We start from the raw sequence: 25,080 nt of genomic DNA on the forward strand, positions 1-25,080 counted from the left end.
TCCATCTTATTGGAAAAACTCTCATTATCAGCTGGTGGTACAAGGAATAAAGGATATGAATGTAAGGTTTTGGGCGAGAGTTGTAGGGCAGATATGAGAGAGAACATTTTAATGGAGTCAGTGATGACCTGGAACTCACTGCCCACAAGGCTGGTGAAACCAGTGATGATCAATAATTTCAAAAAGAGGGCAGCACGGTGGCGCAGTGGGTTAGCCCTGCTGCCTCAAGGCATCGTGTCCCAGGTTCGATCTTGGCTCTGGGTCACTGTGTGGAGTTTGCACATTCTCCCCATGTTTGTGTAGGTTTTGCCCCCACAACCCAAAGATGTGCAAGGTAGGTGGATTGAACACACTAAATTGCCCCTTAATTGGAAAAAAAAATTAATTGGATATACTAAATTTTTTTTTTTTTAATTTCAAAATGAAATTGGATAGGTACATAGAACATAGCCGGGTCTGCACCGACCCACTTTATGCCCTCACTTCCACTATCCCCATAACCCAATAACCCCGCCGAACCTTTTTGAATACTAAGGGTAATTTAGCATGTCCAACCACCTCACCAGCACATATTAAGCTTGGAGGGCTGCAGGGGTACAGTGGGGGAATGTGATTGACTGGTTTGCTCTACAAAGGGGCTCCATGGGCCAAATCACCTCCTTCGATGCTGTAAATGACTTTATACACCAATGCAAGATGTGCAATCCAGCTCGCCTTTTATCAAACAAAGGAAATCCTCACCTTTCATTCCGGTTTTAAACCTATGGTATTTAAGAAAGATTTACTTTTGCATGAAGGAAAAATGGCATAACAGAAATTTCCAACTGGGAACTGTCTATGAGGAGCAAACCATTCCTTTTTAATCACAAGGTAAGAAGCACTAGTGCGTGTACTGATCAATATCCGCAGGCTACAGTACATCTCAACGATGTCCCAGGACTCAAGTCAATTCCATCTGTTACTCAAAGTTTGCATTTGGTGATACGAGAATGCAAACCTAGTCCACCGAGATACATGGTGTTGCATAGCAACAGAGAGAACTGTTACAAAGTCAACTCAATAATGAGTGCATGTGATGAACTCTTTACAATCTGAAAAGTTAATGCATTCATTTTTGCCTGCCCAGATCACACTCTTCAATATACCCAAACATGTGAGGGCACTTGGATTAAAGGGAAGCAGAGGGAGAATAGGAATAATTAAGCTTTCCTGGACTATGTTGAGTTAGCTGATCTCAGTTCGTGTGGACATTGAGCTAGTGCAATTGATCTTAGGACTTCTACTTTGGAGAAGGGGAAATAATCAGGCAAGGGCCCTGCCACTGATCACTGTCCAGTACTTCATGCTGGAAAGTGCTGAAATTAGGATCAGGTTTTTCTGTGACACATTTTGTAGCTGTCTATTCCAAACTCACTGTCGGTTGCCTTGCCCCAACCTACATCGGCAAAACTCTCCAAATTTACATCCCCTTCTATGTCCTCTGATCTTTTGACTCTAGTCTTTTGTGCAATCCCCCACTATCGGAGCAACCACCTTTGGCCTGCTCCCTGAATTTCCCTCCTTTGGCCCATCCATCTCACCACTTTAAACATTTCCTGGCAACCTGCCTCTTTGACCGAGTCTTTGATTATCCCATGCCTACCGCATAGATGTGACGTCAGAATTTGTACTTTATAATTTTAATATCACTGTACACTTCATTACAATAAAGAAATATATGGCTGGATTTTATGGAGGTCATTTTCTCCCCTCTCCCACCCCATCTACATAAATATGGCGGCATGACATTGGGTTGGTCATCTACCATTTTCTCAATAATACAGAAGGCAAGTGGGTCCCAAAATCGGAAGCCTGCCTGCCTACAAAAAACATCAATCAACAAGTTATAGAGCTTGTTCTGGTGTGAGGTGCTCCGGAGATCTGATGTGAGGTCCGGAGTTCTGGTGTGAACGCCTCTACCTCGTGTGCGAGGTTGGGCCTGATGCAGCTGAAGGTGGTATATAGAGCACACCTCTCAAGGGCGGGGGTAGATGATGTGTGTGAACGTTGCGGGGGGAGCCCTGCAAATCACGTTCATATGTTTTGTTCCTGTCCAAAGCTAGAGGATTACTGGAAGGAAGTGTTTAGGATAATCTCTACAGTGGTGCACGTGAAACTGGACCCGGACCCTTGGGAGGCCATATTCGGGGTGTTGGACCAGGCGGGGTTGGAAACGGGTGTGGAGGCAAATGTTGTAGCCTTCGCCTCGTTGATCGCCCGAAGGCGGATCCTGATGGGATGGAGAGCAACCTTTCCACCCTGCGCCTGGCGGGCAGGGGGACCTGTTGGAATTCTTGACTCTTGAGAAGGTTAAGTTTGAAATGAGGGGAAGGATGGAGGGGTTCTACAATTCATGGGCGTTATTCATTATGCACTTTCAAGAATTGGATTACATCGAACATTAGTTGGAAGGGGGGTTGGGAGAGTTGGGGGGAAGGGACTGTATGTGTTAATGGTGACTATGGGTGATTCCTGATTCCCTTTTGTAATTTGTTTATGTTAACATGCAGGCTAATGTTTGGGGGTTTGGTGGGAGGATGGGATTTTGTTGTTGATATGGGGATTGACATTATATTTGTTACAGCTTATTGTTTATTGTTGGTGGGTACAAATTTGGGGAAAAATGTGGAAAAAGGCGGAGAATAAAAATATTTTTTAAAAAACAAGTTATTGAGCTTGTTGATAGACTGCAATTCTGCCTGGCCCATTCCATTTAACGGGAGGCGGATGGGAAAAACATTAGGGATGAGTTACGTCAATTACGTAGGGATGTCATAAGGATGTATGATGAGACCACAAGCAGATTCATGTAGCAGCAGAGTCTGCTGCTGCAAGTGACAGCTTGTGGCTATTCGTACACTTGATTAGTTCAATTTTTAAACAGTTGACAGAACAATGAATGATATGGAGCACGAGGGCAGTGTGCCTTTAAATTAGCAGCCAGGACTGACTTCCGATTCACTACCTAACTCCTCCCCCACTCGCCGATTTTCCGCGAATGCTCCTGGATTACATTAATTGACCGACATTCCAGTTGGCCAGTGCCTGATTGGTCAGCCAACGCTTGATTCAATGTGATGCAGCGGTGGGGGTGGGAACGAGTGGACCATGCCGTTCCACCTCCTCTCTTACCCTACCATCAAGTTTAAAAGGATGCCCACAGTTTTCTCTTTTTTTAAAATAAATTTAAAGTACCCAATTTATTTTTCCAATTGAGAGGTGATTTAGCGTGGCCAATCCACCTAGCCTGCTGACTTGGGTTGTGGGGGTGAAACCCACGCAAACACGGGTAGAATGAGCAAACTCCACACGTACAGTGACCTAGAGCCGGGATCGAACCTGGGACCTCGGCGTGTGAGGCAACAGGGCTAACCCACTGCGCCACCGTGCTGACCTGTCCACAGTTTTCTCATAAAATATTAGAACATACAGTACAGAAGGAGGCCATTCGGCCCATCGAGTCTGCATCGACCCACTTAAGCCCTCACTTCCACCCTATCCCTGTAACCCAATAACCCCACCTAACCTTCTTGGAAGCCATGATGTGGAGATGCCGGCGTTGGACTGGGGTGAGCACAGTAAGAAGTCTTACAACACCAGGTTAAAGTCCAACAGGTTTGTTTCAAACACGAGCTTTCGGAGCATGGCTCCTTCTTCAGATTCACCTGAAGAAGGAGCCGTGCTCCGAAAGCTCGTGTTTGAAACAAACCTGTTGGACTTTAACCTGGTGTTGTAAGACTTCTTACTGTGCCAACCTTCTTGGACACTAAGGACAATTTAGCATGGCCAATCCACTGCACGTCTTTGGACTGTGGGAGGAAACCGGAGCACCCGGAGGAAACCCACGCAGACACGGGGAGAACGTGGAGGCTCCGCACAGACAGTGACCCAGCAGGGGATTGATGCTGGGGCCCTGGCGCTGTGAAGCCATAGTGCTATCCACTTGCGCTACCGTGCTGCCCTTAAATATTGCACAGCTCTAACTTCAGTCCCAATAGGGCAATGAAGTACAAGCAGAAAAACAAGTTTGTTCACTGAAGCAATTAGCTTCTCACTCCTTCATGCCACAGCTACTATAGATATAAAAGCTGTTCTCATGTTTCCTGCCTGGCTGCTTGCGCCACATTTCAATAACCTTCATGTTTTAATACTGTGCATTTTATCAAAATCCCTTCTAGACTCTTGACGCCAATTGCTACATGGAGCTGCCTTTCACAAACCTTGAAGTGGCTTTCATCTTGCTGGCTTTTGTGATTTTCTCTCTGTTTACTTTGATGTCAATCTACAGTAACCCACAGTTGGAAACCACAGGTACGTGTTTTTCAGCATATATGTCATATACCATTGTGAAAGGAAAAACTTCTGAACTTGAATGATTATGTAAGCTGCTATTTAATGATGGGCCATATCCAGGATGAACTATGTTCTTACAATGTAAATATAAGATATTGTTTAAAAATAGCGCACAGAGGGCAGCACGGTGGCCTAGTGGTTAGCACAACCGCCTCACGGCGCTGAGGTCCCAGGTTCGATCCCGGCTCTGGGTCACTGTCTGTGTGGAGTTTGCACATTCTCCCCGTGTCTGCGTGGGTTTCGCCCCCACAACCCAAAAATGTGCAGAGAAGGTGGATTGGCCACGCTAAATTGCCCCTTAATTGGAAAAAATAATTGGGTACTCTAAATTTATTTTTTAAAAAATAGCGCACAGTTCCTCTGGTGATTTAATGAACGAATATGTAACAGGAAGTTCCCAGCTATATCATTAGCTGATTCTCTGAGGGGTTGTAATACAATACCTCAATTGTCCCCCATAAGAGTGGGGGAAATCAGTCAGGATTCCTGTTCTTTTTTTTAATAAATTTAGATTAGCCAATTATTTTTTCCAATTAAGGGGCAATTTAGCGTGGCCCACGCAAACACGGGGAGAATGTGCAAACTCCACACGGACAGTGACCCAGAGCCGGGATCGAACCTGGGACCTAGGCGCCGAAGTTCAGATTGCCCGGGGCGCCAGCAACCCTAGGGCCGGCGCTGAGCTGAGTTGTGTTCCCCAGTTGGTGAATAGCTGATTTTTCTGATGCGCTGTATCATCTGGCAGCCAGTGAATGTATTCTGATTGTGCTCATCTTGGAATGACAGGCCCGACATCTTTGAATTCAGCTCATTGTTAGGCTTGCTATTTGGTAGGGCCTAGCACATAAGAAAAAGGGTATCAAAGCAGTCAACAATACAAATAAAACGGTGGCCCCCATCTTAAGGGGACTGGACTACAAAGGTAGGAATTAATTTATATAAAACGTTGGTTGGACTTCATCTGCTGCAATGCAAACAAATTTATGCACCTGACGTCTTAGGAAGAATACACTGGCTTTGGAAGAAGATATACAGCTCAGATTGACCAGAATGGTACAGGGGCTTGAGAGGACAAGTTGCATAAAGCTGCCTTGTGTGTAGAAGATGATATGTTAGAGATTTTAAAAATATTTAGAGAACCCAATTATTTCTTTCCAATTAAGGGGCAATTTAGAGTGACCAATCCACATACCCTGCACATCTTTGGGTTGTGGGGGTGAAACCCATGCAGACATGAGGAAATATGCAAATTCCACACGGACAGTGACCCAGGTCCTCAGCGCAATAGGCAGCAGTTCTAACAGCAGTGTTAGGGTTGTTTGAAATGTTAAAAGGATGTTAGAATGGACACTGAGAAGCAAATTCTATGAATCAAGAACAAGGGAACATAATCTTAAAATTAGAGCAAGGTCGTTCAGGAGTGAAATCGGGAAGTACTTTTTCACACAAAGGGAACTGGAAACCTTGAAGTCTCTCCCCGTAAAAAGGTGTGGGCGTTTGGAAATTGGAGCTTCCCAGAATGGTTCAGATAGATTTTTGTTAGGGAAATGGATTTGAGGTGTGGACCAGTCATAATCTAATCAATAGCCTGAGGTCTACTCCTTTTACAAATAGTTGTTGCCTTCAAGGCCACTTGCTGAAAAACAGATCTGAAGCAGATTGGGGAAGCTGAAAGAAAGGGTCTGCAGGCTTTGCTTATTTTATTTTTCCTCCTTAATTTTCTTTCTGGCTCCATCTAAGGGAGAGCAAGTACAAGATCCTTAAGCAAATTCTTTAGGTGCCCCTCCAAGTGTGTAGTTTCCCAGTAATCTCCAAGAAGGTTGAGGTAGGGGGACAGGGATCAGCCTCCAGCTTCATCACCATGCCTGCTCTTTACCTATGCCTGTTGTAGGCTCACACCTGATGAATAGCCACGTGACAAGGTTTAACTAGTATGTCTGTAAGTTTACTCCAGCAACGAGTCAATTCATTACAGCAGTCATGGTTCATTCATCTTGTGCCATTCCACTGTGCCAATAGTCTTCTTGTCATCATGGCAAATTGTGGTGGTTGCTCGGCAACATGGGTTATCCGCTCAATACCTCAGCTCTGCAGCCCCACCACATGTGGCCAACACTCACGCAATGAGAGCCCTGCTGCAACGAGAAATGTTATTCAGCAGACCATCGAGGTGCTGAAGGAATGGTTTCGGTCCCTGGACTTCTCAGGGTCCCTCCAATTACTCAGGAAAGTGGGTGTCCCTGAATCATGATGGTCTGCTGCATCTTCCACAACCTGACAATTATGAGGCTACTGCTAAAGGTGGTAGAGAAGGAGGAGGAAGAGGAAGAACACAGGAGGCAGTCAACTTATGCACATCGCAAATGGGCTGTTCGAGAATTCCTCAGAAACTCCAGTTCCCCAGAACGCAATCCCAGTTACTCATTGTGCATCTCAATTCCCCACTTTATCGTCCCCGGTGACAGACCATCACAGATTTTTATTCCTGTAATTTGAGCATCTCTGGCAAGGCCAGCATTTGTTGCCTAGCCCCATTCGTCCTAGAGAAGGTGGTAGTGAAATAAAACAACTTTCCAGATCAACTTTATTGAACAACACATCCACTATGTGGTACAATACTCAACTACACATTCCAATCCATTCACTTGTGCCTTTCTTGTGGGTGCTTTTGCTTGGCCTAGTGCTTCTCAGTGGTATCCTAGTGGCTGCAGCATAGTGAAGACAGGATGACCTTCTGTAGCTCATGACTGTAAAGGCCTAACTTTAGATTGCACCACCTCAGCATTAGCAGCAGCAATTGGTTGGCAGAGCAGAGCAGCAGCAAGGACACAATCTGTCCAAAATGCAGCAAGACCTGGACAATATCCAGGCTAGGGCTAAAGGTGGCAAATAATATTTGTGCCACACAAGTACCCAGCAATGACCATCTTCAGCAAAAGAGAACTTAATCATCTCTCCTTGACATTCAGTGGCATAACCATCACCGAATCCCCCACAATCAACATTCTGGAGATTACCATTGATCAGAAACTGAACTAAGGGCAGCACGGTGGCGCAGTGGGTTAGCCCTGTAGCCTCACGCTGCCAAGGTCCCAGGTTCGATCCCGGCTCTGGGTCACTGTCTGTGTGGAGTTTGCACATTCTCCCCGTGTCACGTGGGTTTCGCCCCCACATCGAGGGCCGAAGGGCCTGTTCTGTGTTCTATGTTCTATGTGCAGGCTAGGTGGATTGGCCACGCTGAATTGCCCCTTAATTGGAAAAAATGAATAGGGTACTCTAAATTTATTTTAAAAAAGAAACTGAACTGAACTAGCCATATTAATACTGTGGCTACCTGGGCAGGTCAAAGGCTAGGAATCTTACGGCGAGTAACTCATCTCCTGTCCCCTAAAGCCTGACCACCGTCTACAAGGCACAAGACAGGAGTGTAATGGAGGCAGAAGCCCCTTCACCAGAATTCCTCAAACCCAACAGCTGAACAACCCATGACCATTCAGTCTGTTGCCTATACTGGGAGTGCAGAGGATCTGACACTCCCTGTTATATACACAGAAAGGGGTTCCCTGATTGGGCCACTAATCAGGGAACTCGTATTCTAATTGGCCAACCTCAAAGGTCTGGCCTAAGTCATTACCCCCCCCCCCCCCCCTGCAAAGTCTGAGAAGCCCCCATGGTTCTTGTGTGTCATGGGCCTCCTGCATCATTTTTGAGCCGGGTCCAGATCCTCCACTTCGGCCTCCGACATGGGGGGGGGGGGGGGGGGGGTTTAATGGCTAGGTGCCTGTCTTTTCCGATGTGAGCGCCTGAGGTTTGCCCCTTTCCTCCGGCGGCAGGGGTACAGCTGTGACATTATCCATGATGTCCTTATCCAAGTCCGATGTCTTCACCAATGGTGTCGGGGAGGGGGCGTGAATAGTTAGTCGGGGAGGACTCTCCATGGACCTTGGCACGCCGGTCTGAGTCAGCTCCGGGGGAGGAAACAAATCTGAGGCCCGCACCTGGTCCAGGTGTTTCTTTATAACATGTTTTCCCAAACGTATCTCAGACGACACAGGTCATGTCCTGGCCTTGACTGTTCCTGCTACCCATGTGGGTCAATTCGCATAATTTCTGACCCATACATTTTCACCCGCGTTAAACTGCCTTTCTCGGCGAGTGTTGTCATGGACCCTGCATTGGGCCTCTTGGTGTCGCTCTATTCTGCCACACAAATTCGGGAATAGTCGACTCAGCCAGGTTCGGAGCCGTCTGCCCATGAGTAGCTCCGCTGGTGCTATTCCCACTGTGGCATGTGGGGTTGTTCTGTAGTCAAATAGCCAGCGCGACAGTCTGGTGTCCAATGATGCTGCTGACTGTTTCTTCAGCCCGACTTAAGGCCTGGACGGCTCTCTCCGCCAAACCATTTGATGTTGGGTGGGTATGGTACCGTCCTTGCTTGCTGAATGCCATTCGACATTATAAATTTTATAAAGTCCTGGCTGGTGCAAACCGATCCATTATCCAAAACTAACACCTCCGGGATACCATGAGTTGCGAACGAGGTGCGGAGTTTTTCAATAGTTGTTCTTGAATTTGCAGAGTTCATTTTGTAGACGGCCCGCCATTTGGAACGGGTGTCTACAATTATAAAAACCATTGAACCCATAAACGGGCCTGCAAAATCAACATGAAGTCGCAACCATGGTCTACCTGGCCATTCCCATGGGTGCAGCGGGGCTGCCGGTGGCACCTTCTGCCCTTGCTGGCACCGACCTACCAATGCCGCTATGTCCGTGTCCAGGCCTGGCCACGAGACATTGCTTCTGGCCAGCATCTTCATTTTTGTGACTCCAGGGTGCCCCAGGGGGTGGCACGGTAGCATTGTGGATAGCACAATCGCTTCACTGCACCAGGGTCCCAGGTTCGATTCCGGCTTGGGTCACTGTCTGTGCGGAGTCTGCACATCCTCCCCGTGTGTGCGTGGGTTTCCTCCGGGTGCTCCGGTTTCCTCCCACAGTCCAAAGATGTGCAGGTTAGGTGGATTGGCCATGATAAATTCCCCTTAGTGTCCAAAATTGCCCTTAGTGTTGGGTGGAGTTGGTGGGTTATGGGGAAAGGGTGGAGGTGTTAACCTTGGGTAGGGTAGGGCACCACGGTGGCCTAGTGGTTAGCACAACCGCCTCACGGCGCTGAGGTCCCAGGTTCGATCCCGGCTCTGGGTCACTGTCCGTGTGGAGTTTGCACATTCTCCCAGTGTCTGCGTGGGTTTCGCCCCCACAACCCAAAAATGTGCAGAGTAGGTGGATTGGCCACGCTAAATTGCCCCTTAATTGGAAAAAATAATTGGGTAATCTAAATTTATTTTAAAAAACCTTGGGTAGGGTGCTCTTTCTGGGAGCCGGTGCAGACTCGATGGGCCGAATGGCCTCCTTCTGCACTGTAAATTCTATGTAAATGATGTAGTTCAGCCAGTATGGCACAATGGCCTTGACTTGTAACTATTATTCGACCCCCCCATAGCAGGATCCTGTCTTCCACGGTGATCTGCTCTCTTCTGCTCCAGTAAGGGTGGAATTCTGCCTGGACCGGTCTTTCCGTCTCCCACTGAGCACCATGTGTTTTATTTTTGATAAAACCGGATCCCTTTGGGTCCATCAACGAATGTTTCGTGTGGCCACTGGAAGGGTGTCCAGGATATGTAACATCATTACCGTTTCCTCTATTTTGGGTACTAATAGCGGGACGTCGGGTAATGGTCGCCTGCTTAGTGCATCGGTGTAGGGGGTCCAAGATGGAAGCTCTGCTCTGTATCAACTTTCCGTAATATGACACCAGTCCTAAATAAAGACCTTAACTCCTGGATTGTGGTGGGGGCCAGGGCATCTTTAATCACCCTCACCCGATCCTCCAAAGGGTGTAGCCCTGATTGGTTAACCTTGTACCCAGATAGGTTACTTGAGGTGATAGGAAAACACATTTCTCTCTCTTTAGGTGCCGCCTGCTGCTGAAAACCTCAGGACTTCCTCCAGGTTTTGCAGCCGTTCTGCCTTTGTGTGTCCTGTAATGAGGACATTGTCTAGGTAAATGGCGACTTGTGGTAGTCCTTGCAATATCGTCTCCATTGTCCTCTAGAATATCACACAAGCTGATGATACCTCGAAGGGTAATCTTGTATACTGAAAAAGGCCCTTCAGGGTGTTTATTATTGAGAATTCTTGGGACTGTTTGTCCAGCTTCAGCTGTAGATTTGCGTGGCTCATATCCAGCTTTGAGAATAGGATTCCTCCAGGCAGCTTTGCATACAAATCCTCAATTCGGGGAATTGGGTATTTGTCCAGTTATAGTGATTAATAGTTTGTTTGTAATCTCCACAAAGGCGGACCGAGCCGTCCAGCTTAAGGATAGGCACCACGGGTGGCGCCCACTCTGTAAACTGGACCGGTTTTATTATTCCCTCACGCTCCAATTGTTTTATTTCCATATCGACTTTCTGCCTTAATGCAAAGGGTACTGGTCGGGCCTTGTAGAATTTTGGGACTGCTTCTGGATCTAAATGCAATGTCGCCTTTGCTCCCTTTATTGTCCCAAGCCCTTCTCGGAAAACCTCTAGGTATTTGCACAGGAGTTTGCTCAGGCGGCCATTTTCCAGCTGGAAAATGTTTACCCAATCCAGCTGGATCTCTTTTCGCCAGTTTTGTCCCAATAAGCTTGGCCCCACACCTTTCACTACCATTAAAGGCAGCCTAAGCAGTTGCTCTCCATAAGCCACAGTTACATGTGTTGTGCCCAACACTCTCAGTGGTTCCCTTGTGTATGTCCTCAGTTTTGCTGAGGTCCTAGTTCGGAATAAGGGTTGGAGTCCGGTGAGAATTTTATTGAATACTGTTTCGCCTATCACTGGTACGGCTGCTCCAGTGTCGACTTATCAGTGTGGGACGTCCATTCAACCTTATGGATAATTTAATGGGTTTTGATTTCACCATTGTTACACAATTTAGTTGTTCCTCGTTGGAGGTAGGTGGGGCTTCTAGGCTATGCATTCTCCTGTACCTACGTGACCTTCTCCAAGATGATGGTTTTGGGGCTTCTATTTCTCCTTTCTGGCTCCGATCTCTGGCAACAACTACAATATTTTGCCGAACGAAAGTCTGTCTGGACCCAATTTTCCCTTGCTTGGGAGGGCTTCTGCAAGTGGGCCTGGTCAACTTAGTATCCGAGTCATTCCTGAGGGTGGCTATGCAGTTGCCTATCCCCCAGCGGTAGTCCCTTAACTCAGTTTCACTGGTATGGGTGTCTACCTCCATCGGAGTACCCTGTAACTCATGGGCTCCGCTTGCTGCTTTTTCTGAGGACAAAGCCAGCTGCTGTTTGCTATCCAGCTCGGCCTCTGCTAACAGACGTTTTTCTCTTGCTAAATTATTTAGTCCATATACCAAACGGTCTTGGAGCATCTCATTTAGCATCAGGCCAAATTCGCAAACCCCTGCTAATCGCCTTAATCATGTTTAAAAAGTTTGTAACTGACTCCCCCATGTCTCGGAATGCTGAGTAAAACCAGTACCTTCGCAGGATAAGAGGTGGCTTAGGGTTATAGTACTCTTTTACTACTCTTTTACTATGTCCATTAATTCCTGGAAAGTTTCGTGTCCGATGCCTCCGGAAAAGTGAGACTGCGCATAATGGCAAAGGCTGCTGGCCCACACGCGGTCAGCAGAATGACCCATTGCTTTTTATCCGGAATTATATCGTTTGCTCTAAAGAAATACTTCATCCGCTCTACAACTTGGGCCCGGTCTTCCACTGTAGGGTCAAAAGAGTCCAACTTTCCGAATAAAGGAATTTTGCTGGTCAGTGGCTTACCCTCAATATGCAGCAGCTGCTGACAAGAAGGTTTCTTCAGGTTGTTCCGTTTTCCTCATCGCCAGTGTAATAAGTCCACAGAGGCAGAAGTACCCTCAACAGAATTCCTTTTATTTACAAACCCAACAGCTGACCAACCATGACCATTCAGCTTGCTGCCTACATCGGGAGTGCAGAGGATCTGACACTCCCTGTTAAATACACAGAAAGGGGTTCCCTGATTGGGCCACTAATCAGGGAACTCGTATTCTAATTGGCCAATCTCAAAGGCCTGGCCTAAGTCATTACACTCACCACCACCTTCTGAAGGACAAATAGAGATGAACAGTAAATGCTGGCCTAACCAGCAACGCCAACATCCCATAAATGATTTAAAAAAAAAAACAAAGGCAGCAGATATTGGGAACTCCACCATCTGGAATTTTCGATCCAAGCCACTCACCATCCTGACATAAATATATTGCCGTTCCTTCACTACTGCAGGGTCAAAATCCTGGAACTCCCTCCCTAACAGCATTGTGGGTGTACCTGCACCGCATGGACTGCAGTGGTTCAAGAGGGCAGCTCACCACCGCTGTCTCAAGGGCAATTAAAGATGGGTAATGAATGCTGGCCAAGCCAGCGACGCCCACATCCCATGAATTAATTTTTAAAACCCTGGTTGAGGGGCAGTGTTGGGAGCACAAATCCTTTGATACCGTGAGAAGACAGCAGGTTCACATTCCATAAAGCCACTGCCACTCCCCCAGGGCAGGGCCTCAGTAATCTGAGTTATCCAATGAAAGGCACATTGTTGGACAACTGAAAGCCGATGAGCGTCTTTGAACATCGGGATCTGCAGCCATGATGTCATCAGTATGGGCCCGAATGGCAAAAGCTGGGCTTGTGCGCACCAAGCACTGATCTGAATAACCTTCCCAAACACACTATCTGGGTTCATACATCAACATTCACCACATGAGCCATGTGTCAGAGGATATTTGCTGCCCCATCTAACCCAACAAGACCAGAGATGAAACCAACAAAGAACTGATGCCTTTAGATGAAGAAAATACATCAATTTGTCAAATAAAGTTTTTCATTTTTCATAAAGGAGGAAGAAATTCTATTTAGAATAACTCAGATTTTAATCACCTCAGCTTTTGGGAGAGCTTGCTTACCTGAATAATAAAGAAATCCAGACTTTGAAACTGGACTCAATGAGAAAATCATCAGGATTGTTGACTTGGATGTAACTTCATCTGCCACTCAAGATCAAGCTGTCGCCACCATGATTTTACTGCACCACTTAAACTCACACAATTAAAAACCTAAACATGGGACAGATGCCCAAAGTGCTCTCTAATTCAAGGTTAGGCACCTTTTGAGTTGTGTTTCCTTCTTTGGAGTAAAAATGCCAGTCTTGGCGCAGTGGATTAGCCCTGCTGCCTCACGGCGCCGAGGTCCCAGGTTCGATCCCGGCTCTGGGTCACTGTCCGTGTGGAGTTTGCACATTCTCCCCGTGTTTGCGTGGGTTTCGCCCCCACAACCCAAAGATGTGCAGGGTAGGTGGATTGGCCACGCTAAATTGCCCCTTAATTGGAAAAAATTAATTGGGTACTCAAAATTTATTTTAAAATTTATTTTAAATGCCAGTCTCAGCTAGTTATTGCATTACCTTTCAATATGTGGGATTCTTTCATGTGATGAATTTTGTTCTAAGTGATTGCATTCTCTGAAGCAGAGCTTATATAATGTCCATATTACCAAACTGTGCTGCTATAAAATCAGCTCCCACTGTCATTTAATGAATGCCACAAAGAGAAGAACAAGGGTCACTTGTATTGACAATCTGAAGTAATAAAAAACAAATATTCCCTTGAATTGCCCATCGGGGTCACTGCTGCTTTGTGAAGTATCTATCTCTTAGTAGCCCCAACTTCCAAATTCAAAATCTTGCTTTGGTCTTTTTATAGCCCATGTAGGAATGCCATTCCTGCACAATTTTTTTAACTTGTAATTATTCTGCTGGAATGTTTCACTCGATATCTTGTGCGTTCTGAGGAAATTATGCTGATAATCAATGGTTGTTTCACTGAAGGGTGACTTTGTCAAATATTGACATACCTTTCTAAAATGCATTGCACTGACAAACAAGCTGTTCATTGATTGTCTTTTTGGGACTGTTGTAGCCAGACAGCTGGGCAAACTTATGTTGCTTCATACAGCTAATTGTAGCTGTGCCATACTTCATAGATAACTGGCGTGGTGTTTATGGATCCTGTAAACTGACACCCAAGTCCTGGAATATTTGGCACAGCCCTTCAATTTCCACGTCTCTTTTCTTTTTTTAATTTAGATTACCCAATTATTTTTCCAATTAAGGGGCAATTTAGCTTGGCCAATCCACCTACTCTGCACATTTTTGGGTTGTGGGGGCGAAACCCACGCAGACACGGGGAGAATGTGCAAACTCCACACGGACAGTGACCCAGAGCTGGGATCGAACCTGGGACCTCAGCGCCGTGAGGCGGTTGTGCTAACTACGAGGCCACCGTGCTGCCCTTCCACGTCTCTTTTTAGCATATAAATGCAGCCACCTATGGTGTTACCATACTGGCAAAAAAAGCGTAAAATGCAAAGGAACGTCCAGATGAAATTAATATAGATCACAGCATATAAGTCAATCAGTGAAGCCCTGAAAAATCCTTCCAAAGCTGAAGGTTGACTTCTACGCTGAGTATAAACTGCGAAGCATGAGAGTTGATGTAGGTGGTCACTATTCTGAAATATGAACAATATTATAACATTGATAATTCACATTAAATCAATGTGATAATTTTATTGAATTCATTAAATTGACAAGATATTTAATCACAATCAAAATGTTTTAAAAATCGTGAAATTCGTTGTGTTCGGCATCCGTGATGCAAAACTTTTGTCAAATACATTCTGAGTCACTTTGGCATTATCATAAAGAACCACTCTGGATCAAACGTGGGGCCTTCAGTTTCAGAATCATTCCTCCGCATCTTCCTCTCCATTCATTGAATTGAATATTCCATAGTTTTTGAGCAATCTGAATACAGTTTATTACATCCCAGCAGGGGCTGCACGGTGGTGCAGTGGTTATCACTGTTGTCTCCCGGCATCAAGGACCCGGGTTCGATCCTGGCCCCGGGTCACTGTCCGTGTGGAGTTTGCACATTCTCCCCGTGTCTGCGTGGGTCTCACCCCCACAATCCAAAAAAGATGTGAAGGGTAGGTGAATTGGCCCTGCTAAATTGCCCCTTAATTGGGGAAAAAAATTGGGTCTTCTAAATTTAAAAAGGTGAATAAAATCCGAAGATTTGATGACAAAACCATGCAAAACATCAAGTAGGGCAAACTGTACTTCGCTCTTTATGAAAGCTTTTTCATCAACCATCCACCGATTCTATTTGATACGAGCATGATCCTTGAATGACTTGCTGAAGTAAACATCCATAGGCTGAATTGTGAATGTTAGTCCCCTTCCCATGGCTGTAATTTGGGCGTTATTTCTTTGCACTCGCCGTTTTATCTCATCAGCTTTATGGGATCTTCAGATGTCCCACACTAATAAGCTGTGTTGTTTGCATATGCCACTGGGATACCTATAATTAATGATCCACAGCTTCACTTCATCCTTATCCATCCATCCGTTGTCATGAACATACACAAAGCTCCTGCAGGGAATTTGCTTTTCAGCATGGTTTTACATTAAAATTTTACCACTGGCTTTAATATCATTCTGTCAACCATGCTACCAAAACCACCGTGAATTGTTGTCTTCGCACATCTTTTGGTTTTCAGTTGAACCTTTCCACCTTTCGGTTGCAGGGCATAATGAAATTTATTGGGCATTTCATCCAAGTTGCCAATGTGACATAATGGGTACTCGCATTTTTGCTGTTGTCTAATGATGGATTGTTGGAAACTGGTCAATTTGGCATTTGGTAGTTTCTGAATGACCTTAGTCTTCTGCAACAACACTAGACATTTTTATTCTATAAAGTGGCTACACCAACTGTTAATAATAATCTTTCTTGTCACAAGGAGGCTTACGTTAACACTGCAATGAAGTTACTGTGAAAAGCCCCTAGTCGTCACGTTCCAGCGCCTCTTCGGGTACACAGAGGGAGAATTCAGATTGAATTCAGAAACCCAGTCACATGGAGAGCGTGCAGACTTCACACAGACAATGACCCAAGCCGTGAATCGAACCTGGGACCCTGGAGCTGTGAAGCAACAGTGCTAACCACTGTGCTATCATGCTGCCCAATTATCTGTTGCTCTGAAATCTTTGTTGGACTCAGTGTTTTATTTGTTCCACTTAATTGCATATATACTCATTGCCCTTCCTTGTGACAATGGAACCATTCAGATGATTTTTGAGGACCCATTCTGATACATGCTTCTCAGGATCAGGCGAGTGGCCGGTCTCCAGTTTCATGCCACTTTTGGTCTTAAATATTCTCTTCAGAGCAGATTCCTTCTTTTTCCGTTCTTGCACCAGGTTTCCAATAACACCAAATTCCCCTGGCTGCAGCACAGTTATTTGACAATAACTTGAAACCAGTTTTGTACTGCATGGTGGCACATGGTTAGCACTGTTGCCTCACAGCGGCAGGGTCCCGGGTTCGATTTCCGGCTTGGGTCACTATCCGTGTGGAGTTTGTAAGTTCTCCCTGTGGCTGCATGGGTTTCCTCCGGCTGCTCCTGTTTATTCCCACAAGTCCCGAAAGATTTGCTGTTAGGTGATTTAGATATTCTGAATTCTACCTCCGTGTGCTCAAACAGGCGCCGGAATGTGGCGACCAGGAGCTTTTCACAGTAACTTAATTAAAGTGTTAATGTAAGCCTACTTGTGACAAAGGTTATTATTATTACATCATTCTTTTTGCCAGTGGATCCATTGCTGTTTGTCATTCACCATGTGCCGTCTGCTCTGAGTTGCCATATCTTAAACTCCCAAGCATCCACTTGGCAACATGTCCTGTATGGCATGGCGTGGGTTTCCTCCAGATGCTCCGGTTGCCCCACACAGTCCAAAGACATGCCGGTAAGGTGGACTGGACATGCTAAATTGCCCTTAGTGTCCAAAAAGGTTAGGAGGAGTTATTGGGTTACGGGGATAGGGTGGAAGTGAGGGCTTAAGTGGGTTGATGCAGACTCGATGGGCCGAATGGCCTCCTTCTGCACTGTATGTTCCATGTATCACCAGCTTGATCCCATGCGCTGACTTATAAGGTCAGTAAAACATGCATTTCTGAGGTGGAAATTTGAGGCAAACACCCAAAGTGATTATAGCATTTGTAGAAGAGAAGAGGAGGGGGTTGATTTATATGCCACATATAGACCAATATATGGATTTTGCTGCTGAACAGATATTGTTGTCTTATACAGTGGGTTGATTTACATGCTGAGATCTATGGTAAACACACAACCCATTATTTCCAGCCAAAATGAGTATTACAATGAATTAAAAATGCATAGGGCAGCACGGTGGTGCAGCGGGTTAGCCCTGCAGCCTCACACGCCAAGGTCCCAGGTTCGATCCCAACTCTGGGTCACTGTCCGTGTGGAGTTTGCACATTCTCCCCGTGTTTGCGTAGGTTTCGCCCCCACAACCCAAAGATGTGCAGGCTAGGTGGATTGGCCATGCTAAATTGCCCCTTAATTGGAAAAAAATAATTGTGTACACTAAATTTATTTTTTAAAAATGCATTGCATATAATGTATGACATAGAAATGGGTCACCTCACCCAACTGCTCCATGCTGGTATTTACGCTCCACAGGAACCTCCTCCTACTCGTTTTTTTATCTAACCCCATTAACATATCCTTTTACTCCCTTCCCCCTTGTTTACTTATCCTAGCTTCCCCTTTAAACCCTCTTTAAACCCCATTGGTAAAGCAGTTTCTCCTGAATTCTTATTGGATTTGTTGGTGACTGGCTCCTAGCTTTTATCTCTTAACAAGTGAAAACACCTTCTCTGTTAGAACTCAGAGATCCAGGCAATGAAGTTTAAAACACTGGAGCAAGGGCGGCAAGGTGGCGCAGTGGTTAGCACTGCTGCTTTATGGCACCGAGGCCCCGGGTTTGATCCCGGCCTCGGCTCACTGTCCATGTGGAGTTTGCTCATTTTCCCTGTGTCTGCCTGGGTCTCACCCCCACAACCCAAAGATGTGGAGGGCAGGTGGATTGGCCACGCTAAATTGCCCCTTAATTGGGAAAAAAAGATTGGGATATTCTAAATTTAGTTTTAAAAAGTTATATCTGGTCTGCCCATTTACGTTCTCTCTTTTGAACTCTATCCAATATTGCTTTCTTGTCATTGTCATGGTGACTAGTTTCTCAAGTTTCAACTTGTTCCTAACCGTAAGAACGCTGAAAGCATCAATAACATCCCCTGTCTGTCTTCTCTAGTGTAAATAAACTAAACTTTTGTAGTCTTTCTCTGTAGCTTTGATACCTGATGTCTAATGATAGAAAGCCAGCCCAGTGCTGTACCATTTCCACTATCATTGGAACCTTCCTGTAACATAGCAACTAGAATAGCACATAATATTCCAAATGGGGACAAACCAATTAATGCCCTATATAAACTCAGCATCACAACCTGGGATTTGTGTTCTCAACCCAAGCTTCTATTTATATTGATTACCATTACACGGGCAGTTCGAATGATCTCTAAATTATTTTCCTGAACTGTATCCTATCTTAACCACTAATTTATAATCCAATGTTTGTTCTCTTTCACTGGTCTTACTTACCACTTCGCACTTAATTATATTCATTTTAATTTGCCATTTCCCACTTGAACATTCATAGTCCACCTAGCTCCAGCTTCACAATATCTAAATTTTGATATTATCAGCAATTTTCTTTACAGTTCTGGTTCTAAACCCAATTAAAAATTATTGATGTGGAACCTAAATAGCAATAGTCGCACAACTGTTCCATGGGACAATAAACAATGCTTCCTGCCTCTCCAAAGCATGACCAGCCTCTGTTTCCTTTGATGCAGCCGTTTGCAAATCTACTTTAATAATTGTCCAGCTATTCTATGCTCTACGTTGCGAACCAATCACCTACATGGCACTATCTCGAAGCCATTCTGAATTACCATAAATCCAATCAGCTTTTGAAAGAACAGAAAGCACACCAATTTTTTTTTAAAAAGGCCTATCCTCACACAGGCCAATCTTAATCGGAAAGATATCCACTGGTTAGAATTTTGCATATGATTTTAGGGGAGCAACAATATTTCAGAAACTGGGTTTTGAAACCCGCCGGGTATTTTTTTTTCTTTTAAAAAATAAATTTAGATTACCCAATTCATTTTCTCCAATTAAAGGGTAATTTAGTGTGGGGGAGAACGTGCAAACTCCACACGGACAGTGACCCAGAGCCGGGATCAAACCTGGGACCTCGTCGTCGTGAGAAACCAGTGCTAACCACTGCGCTGCCCACTAAACCCACCAGGTATGTGTATGCAGGGCCGGCTCAAGGCACCGGCAACTCGGGCAGTCGCCCGGGGCGCCATGTGCTAGGGGGCGCCAGAGACTCGGGTCCCGCGCATGCGCAGTTGGGCCGGTGCCAACCAGCGCATGCGCGGTGGCCGCACTCCCCCAGGGCGGCCCCCCCCTCGGTCCGCTCCCCCCCCCCCCGCCTCGGGTCCCCCCCCCTCCCGGTCCGCCCCCCCCCTCGGGTCCGCCCCCCTCGGCCCCGCCCCCACCCTCGGCCCCCCCCCCCTCTCGCCCCCCCCTCTCGCCCCCCCCCCTCTCGCCCCCCCTCTCGGCCCCGCCCCCTCTCTCGGCCCCCCCCCTCTCGGCCCCCCCCCCCCCCCCCCCAAGGGCGCCGAAGTTCAGCTTGCCCGGGGCGCCAGCAACCCTAGGGCCGGCGCTGTGTGTATGTGTAGTCAGGCTGCAGTAAAGCACCTGATTGAAATTTCCCACATTTCTTTCTTTAGAAGATGAAGAAACTAAAGGAGAAGATTGCGAGAAAACCAAGAAGGAAGATGACAAACAAACAGTGAAAGTAAAGCTATCTGATTCCATTGAAGCCCAATCAGGACAAGTCACCCAGTGTCAAGCATCAGAAATGCCATCTGTATGTATTTCAGTACAACCATAGCTAAACCACATGAAGAAGTGAGGATAACATTGTTCCAGTATTGTGATTGCTGGCTGTGGTGAAATCAGGCTAAGCAATAACAGTTGTTGTGTAAATGCCTTATGGGTGGTACACTCTGTATTTATAGTATTTATAGACTACATAATTATAAACTGAAAGATTTCTAATTCGCTATGGAACACACCAACAGAAATGAAAAATACCTTACACTGGATCGGAAATGTCTGTTATTTTCAAGTTGAGCAAATGAGTCAATTTGGAGGAACTACTTTTCAAAATCTTCAACAGGATTGGATCCAATAATGCTAAACCCAGGTCAATCTTAAATCCATCATCACTGTCTTCCATCCAGTTTCCTAATGTGTTGCAGTATGTCAAACTGTGCCTGTGCTGACATCCTGGAGTTAGACATTCTGGCAAGCTGCTGAAAGAAACAGGATTCCTGCAAACAACAGTGGCAATTCAACCATCATGCCTTCATTTAAGTCTTGTTTCTGGATGCAGCTGGATATCAATGTAAACTGACGCAGAAAATGTTCTCATCATTGGGTAGAATTAGGGCAGCACGGTGGCACAGTGGTTAGCATTGCTGCCTACGGCGCTGAGGACCCGGGTTCGAATCCCGGCCCTGGGTCACTGTCCGTGTGGAGTTTGCACATTCTCCCTGTGTCTGCGTGGGTTTCACCCCCACGACCCAAAGATGTGCAGGATAGGTAGATTGGCCACTCTAAATTGCCCCTTAATTGGAAAAAATAATTGGGTACTCTAAATTTAAATTTAAAAAATCATTGGGTAGAACTTTGACTCGTGACGAACAATGATAAATCACTGGATGAAGAAAAGAAAGCACTAATCCACCGACATGGAGAAGGCCGATTAAATATTTTCTATTCACTGAATCCTTGGACCAATTTGTAGTTGACAACTGGTGAGTTTGGAAAATTAGGAGTGCACAGTGATGAGCATGGAAGAACCTGAGGACTGTAAATGGCACAGTTTGGAAAATGCTCAGTCAGAACATAACCGTTCAAAATCAGGGTATACTTTCACCCCCCCCACACCCACCCACCCACCCACCCACAAGTGAATTTTTAAACAACATGATAATTAGATGCTTACTGCCAAACAACCTCTCGTGTTCCTTCAGAATTTAATTAGTATTGGAGATTTACAATTTGTTTTTACATTTTCTGTCTTTTTTATCTCTCTTTCTCAATCCCATCTTTCCCAATCTTTATTTCACTTCTTGTACATAATTTATTTCTAATTTCAGTTTTGAGCACGTTTAGCTCAGTGTTTCTCAGTGAATGCAGCACCAGGAAAGAACCAGTTATTCAACCGTACTTTGCTGTTTTTTTTTGTCTCGGCGGGGAATGCCCTGTTGAGGACACACTAACATTATTCCCTGCACTCGTGGATCGGGCGCCATTTTAAAAGGCCACCCTTATCTTTTGACCCCCTAAGGGATCCCACCATGGCCTCTGGACCCCCACCCCACCACCACCACTGCATCCAACCTACCTCTTTCAGGGTCTGCAACCCCCCCCTCCCCCAAAGACACCATCTTTAATGGGCAAGTTACCCTGGACATGACCCCTGTCATAGATAACCTGGCATCTGGATACCATGGCACTGCCAGACTGACACACTGGCAGTGCCTCTGCCAGCCTGGTAATGCCAACTGGGCAGGCTGGCAGTGTCAGGGTGGCAGAGCCAGGTTGCCCAGGTGACACAGGCAACGTACCAGGCTGATGCTGCCTGAGTGCTAGTGGGAATGCCAGGTACCACCCTGCCCAGAGTCTGACTACCTGGGGGTCTCTAGTGGCCTGGGAGACGCCCCCAGGTACCATTACGCCTGGTCCATGTTTGTGTGGACCAATAAAAAATGGTGCCCTGACAAGATCTCTCAGGCGTGCTCGTTAGGTTCCAGAAGAATCCGGCGCAGACATATTTAAATGGGCCTAATGGTTCATTTAAATATGCTCATCTGGATCACACCCAGTGAGGGGGACATCCAGATCGTGACGACTCACAAGATTCCGTGTATCTCACAAAACATTTTGAGCGTCACGAATCTCGTGAGGAGCCTCTCGTGAGATTCAACGGCCTAGTCCCGACAACAAGTCAGCGTGGCGAGGCTGCTAAATTGAGCCCTGCATGTCTCATTGAGGATTCTTCAAACTTATTGGTTGAGGACTCGCTCTATTGTTTCCCCTATACGCCAGAGATTCTCATGAAAGGTGCTGCAATAAATCAAATGCCCGATCACAGTAAGTGTCTGCTCAAGAACCCGCGAAGACACTATGGACAGCTATCAGTGTAATAAACAATTCCTTTTCACTGTCCAAAATTCTGGTCATGACTAAAGACCCTGTAATGGGCTTACACTTCTCGATCATAAACTGCAATGGTGTCATATTAGCCATGTTTTACTGTCAATGCTTACCATACCTAATTGCTATGTCAACATTTCCCCCTCAATTTTGCCATATTAATTGTTATGCTGCATTTTTGGACTCTGATAGTGATGGTGGAGCAAGTTTCTGAAGCTTGTCTCCAAAATAGATTTGTCAAGTATTAAAAAAGCCCTATATTCATGAACTGATCATGCCATCGCAATTTACAAGTCTGTTGCTAAATATCTTGGATGAGGCACACACTTCCAATCCACAGCCCTTACATGCTTTTATCACAACTTTGGTCACACTTTTGTTTCAACATTTACAATTACGAATTGTCACGCCAACATTTCTTAATCAATTTAACTATGTCAACTGTAAGTGTGTAGTTGACAGTTCTGGCCAGTAGGTGGCACCGTGGAGTAAGTTTTTGACATTTCTTCCCTGAATCAATCCCTGTCTTGCACTGATTTGTCAAGAAAATAAACTTGTTGTCAACAACGCGTTGATGAATGCATCATGGACAATTCATTAATAATATGTAAGTATTTTTACAATTGAATTTTAAATATTAAAACAAAGGAAAGACACGTGTTGTCAAGAGCATCGAAATGCTTATGCAACCTGTGTTTTGTTTTCTATTTTTCCACTGTGAAAATATAATTTCTGTACTAATATCAAAATTGAAACATGTTAGAGATTTTCAATTGTTTTCTAAATGTGTCGTAATCTGAAGTATGTATTGCTGATATTTTGGTCAGATTTATGTAGGCGGGCAGGATTTTCTGGTCCCAGTGCTGATCCACCAAATCTTCCGTCCCATCCGTGACCATTCCCCCTGGGGGCAGGACTGGAAAATCCTGAATTGTTGTGTTCCCTGATGCAGGCTAAATAGGATCTGCACTGTCCCCGCCATTGTGGAAAATAAGATGAATATATTTGCTTTTCAGAATGCTTTCAACACTCAATGATGGAGATGTAAAGGCAGATAGATAGGATAGTCTAATCGTTATGCAACCCAGCAACTTTGTGGAACACTGTCCAGGTGATACTTTCTGATAAAGACATACAGTAAGGCCCTGCCAGTGGCACAGATGGTACATTGTAGAGATAAAATACTTGTGTATATTTTGGTACTTATGCAAAGGTTATTGGGTACACAAGGAGGTTCGGTATATTTAAGGAGGTCAGATATATTAAGTATATTTGATACATTAAGAAGATTTGAGTTCTCGTGCAGCAGGATGTTAGTGTATGTTACATTGAGGCTAGTTACTCAGTGGAGGTCTGAGTCCAATTGGCTATCACTCAGATCACTTTCATTATATGATTAAAATAAAGCCAACGAACAGATATTCAGTATAATCTACACTCAGTGAATGCAGATATGACAAGTCTATTTGCAAGATTCTCTGTTATTGGGCATAAGACGTCTGCATCCAACATCAAAGTATTTTGAAACAGCTTTAAGGAATGCACAATCTCATGCTGCATTGTATATGTGCCAACATGCTTGCAATGTATTTAAATGTTGGGAGGTATGATTGTTGAAAATCTGTAATAAAAAAAGAAAATACTGGAGTTAAACAGTGGATTTGCAGTAGTCTGAAAGATGCAATTTTGAGACAAGAAAAATTTTATAACCTCATTCCTTTTTTACTGATTTCTGACTCCCAAAGATTCCCAAATATGCCCAGCATTATTGTTTTTTATTTATATAGTTGTACTTGGGTTTGGCACTAATGATGAAGGGAAGTAATGAGCAGAAATGATGAAGTGGATGCACTCATTTATTTTATTATCTGTAAAGGGTTGAACATTATGTAGTGAGACATTAGTAGGTGAACACTTAACATGTTTATCAGAACTTCCTTTCTCTGCTGTATTTGTGGAGGCATTAAATTATTTAAAGTAAGGCTAACTTTGTGGAAAGGAATATTTGGGATAAATATGTTAATTTTTTTGTACTTCAGAATCTCTTGTTTATTACACCCTGCAAATTTCTAGGCCAATGCTATCTTTTTGTTTTCCACACCTTGAATAATAATTCCCTGCCTATAATGCATGTGGCAAAAACTGTGCGCCTCAGCAGTCAACCCAGTTGAGTTGCATTGTGTGCAAAACAAGTGTCACATAATACTGATCATGTTAATTTATTAAGCATTTTCTATGATGATTTGGCTGCATATTCTGTTTACTAATCAACTCCTCGTGGAACCATCACAGAGATCAAACATTCTCAGAGAGGGCAAAGAAAGGGCAGAAAATTAGAGAGAAGCAGCGGAAAAAGAAAATGTACTTTGATGCAAA

General features: G+C 45.0%; 1 protein-coding gene across 3 annotated transcripts in view; it reads left to right on the forward strand.

The window, feature by feature from the left end:
- Positions 1 to 20,939, forward strand: part of LOC119963747 (small integral membrane protein 31-like) — a 50,421-nt gene extending 29,482 nt beyond the window's left edge. For all 3 annotated transcript variants that reach the window (XM_038793052.1, XM_038793050.1, XM_038793051.1), the window contains exons 2-3: positions 4,218 to 4,350; positions 20,208 to 20,939. In XM_038793052.1, the coding sequence (XP_038648980.1) occupies positions 4,239 to 4,350; positions 20,208 to 20,371 (276 nt within the window). In that variant the 5' untranslated portion in view covers positions 4,218 to 4,238 and the 3' untranslated portion in view covers positions 20,372 to 20,939. The remainder of the gene's footprint in view (positions 1 to 4,217; positions 4,351 to 20,207) is intronic.
- Positions 20,940 to 25,080: the final 4,141 nt, after the last annotated feature.

Source organism: Scyliorhinus canicula, chromosome 3, assembly GCF_902713615.1.
Source record: "Scyliorhinus canicula chromosome 3, sScyCan1.1, whole genome shotgun sequence".
Classification (NCBI taxonomy): Eukaryota; Metazoa; Chordata; class Chondrichthyes; order Carcharhiniformes; family Scyliorhinidae; genus Scyliorhinus; species Scyliorhinus canicula.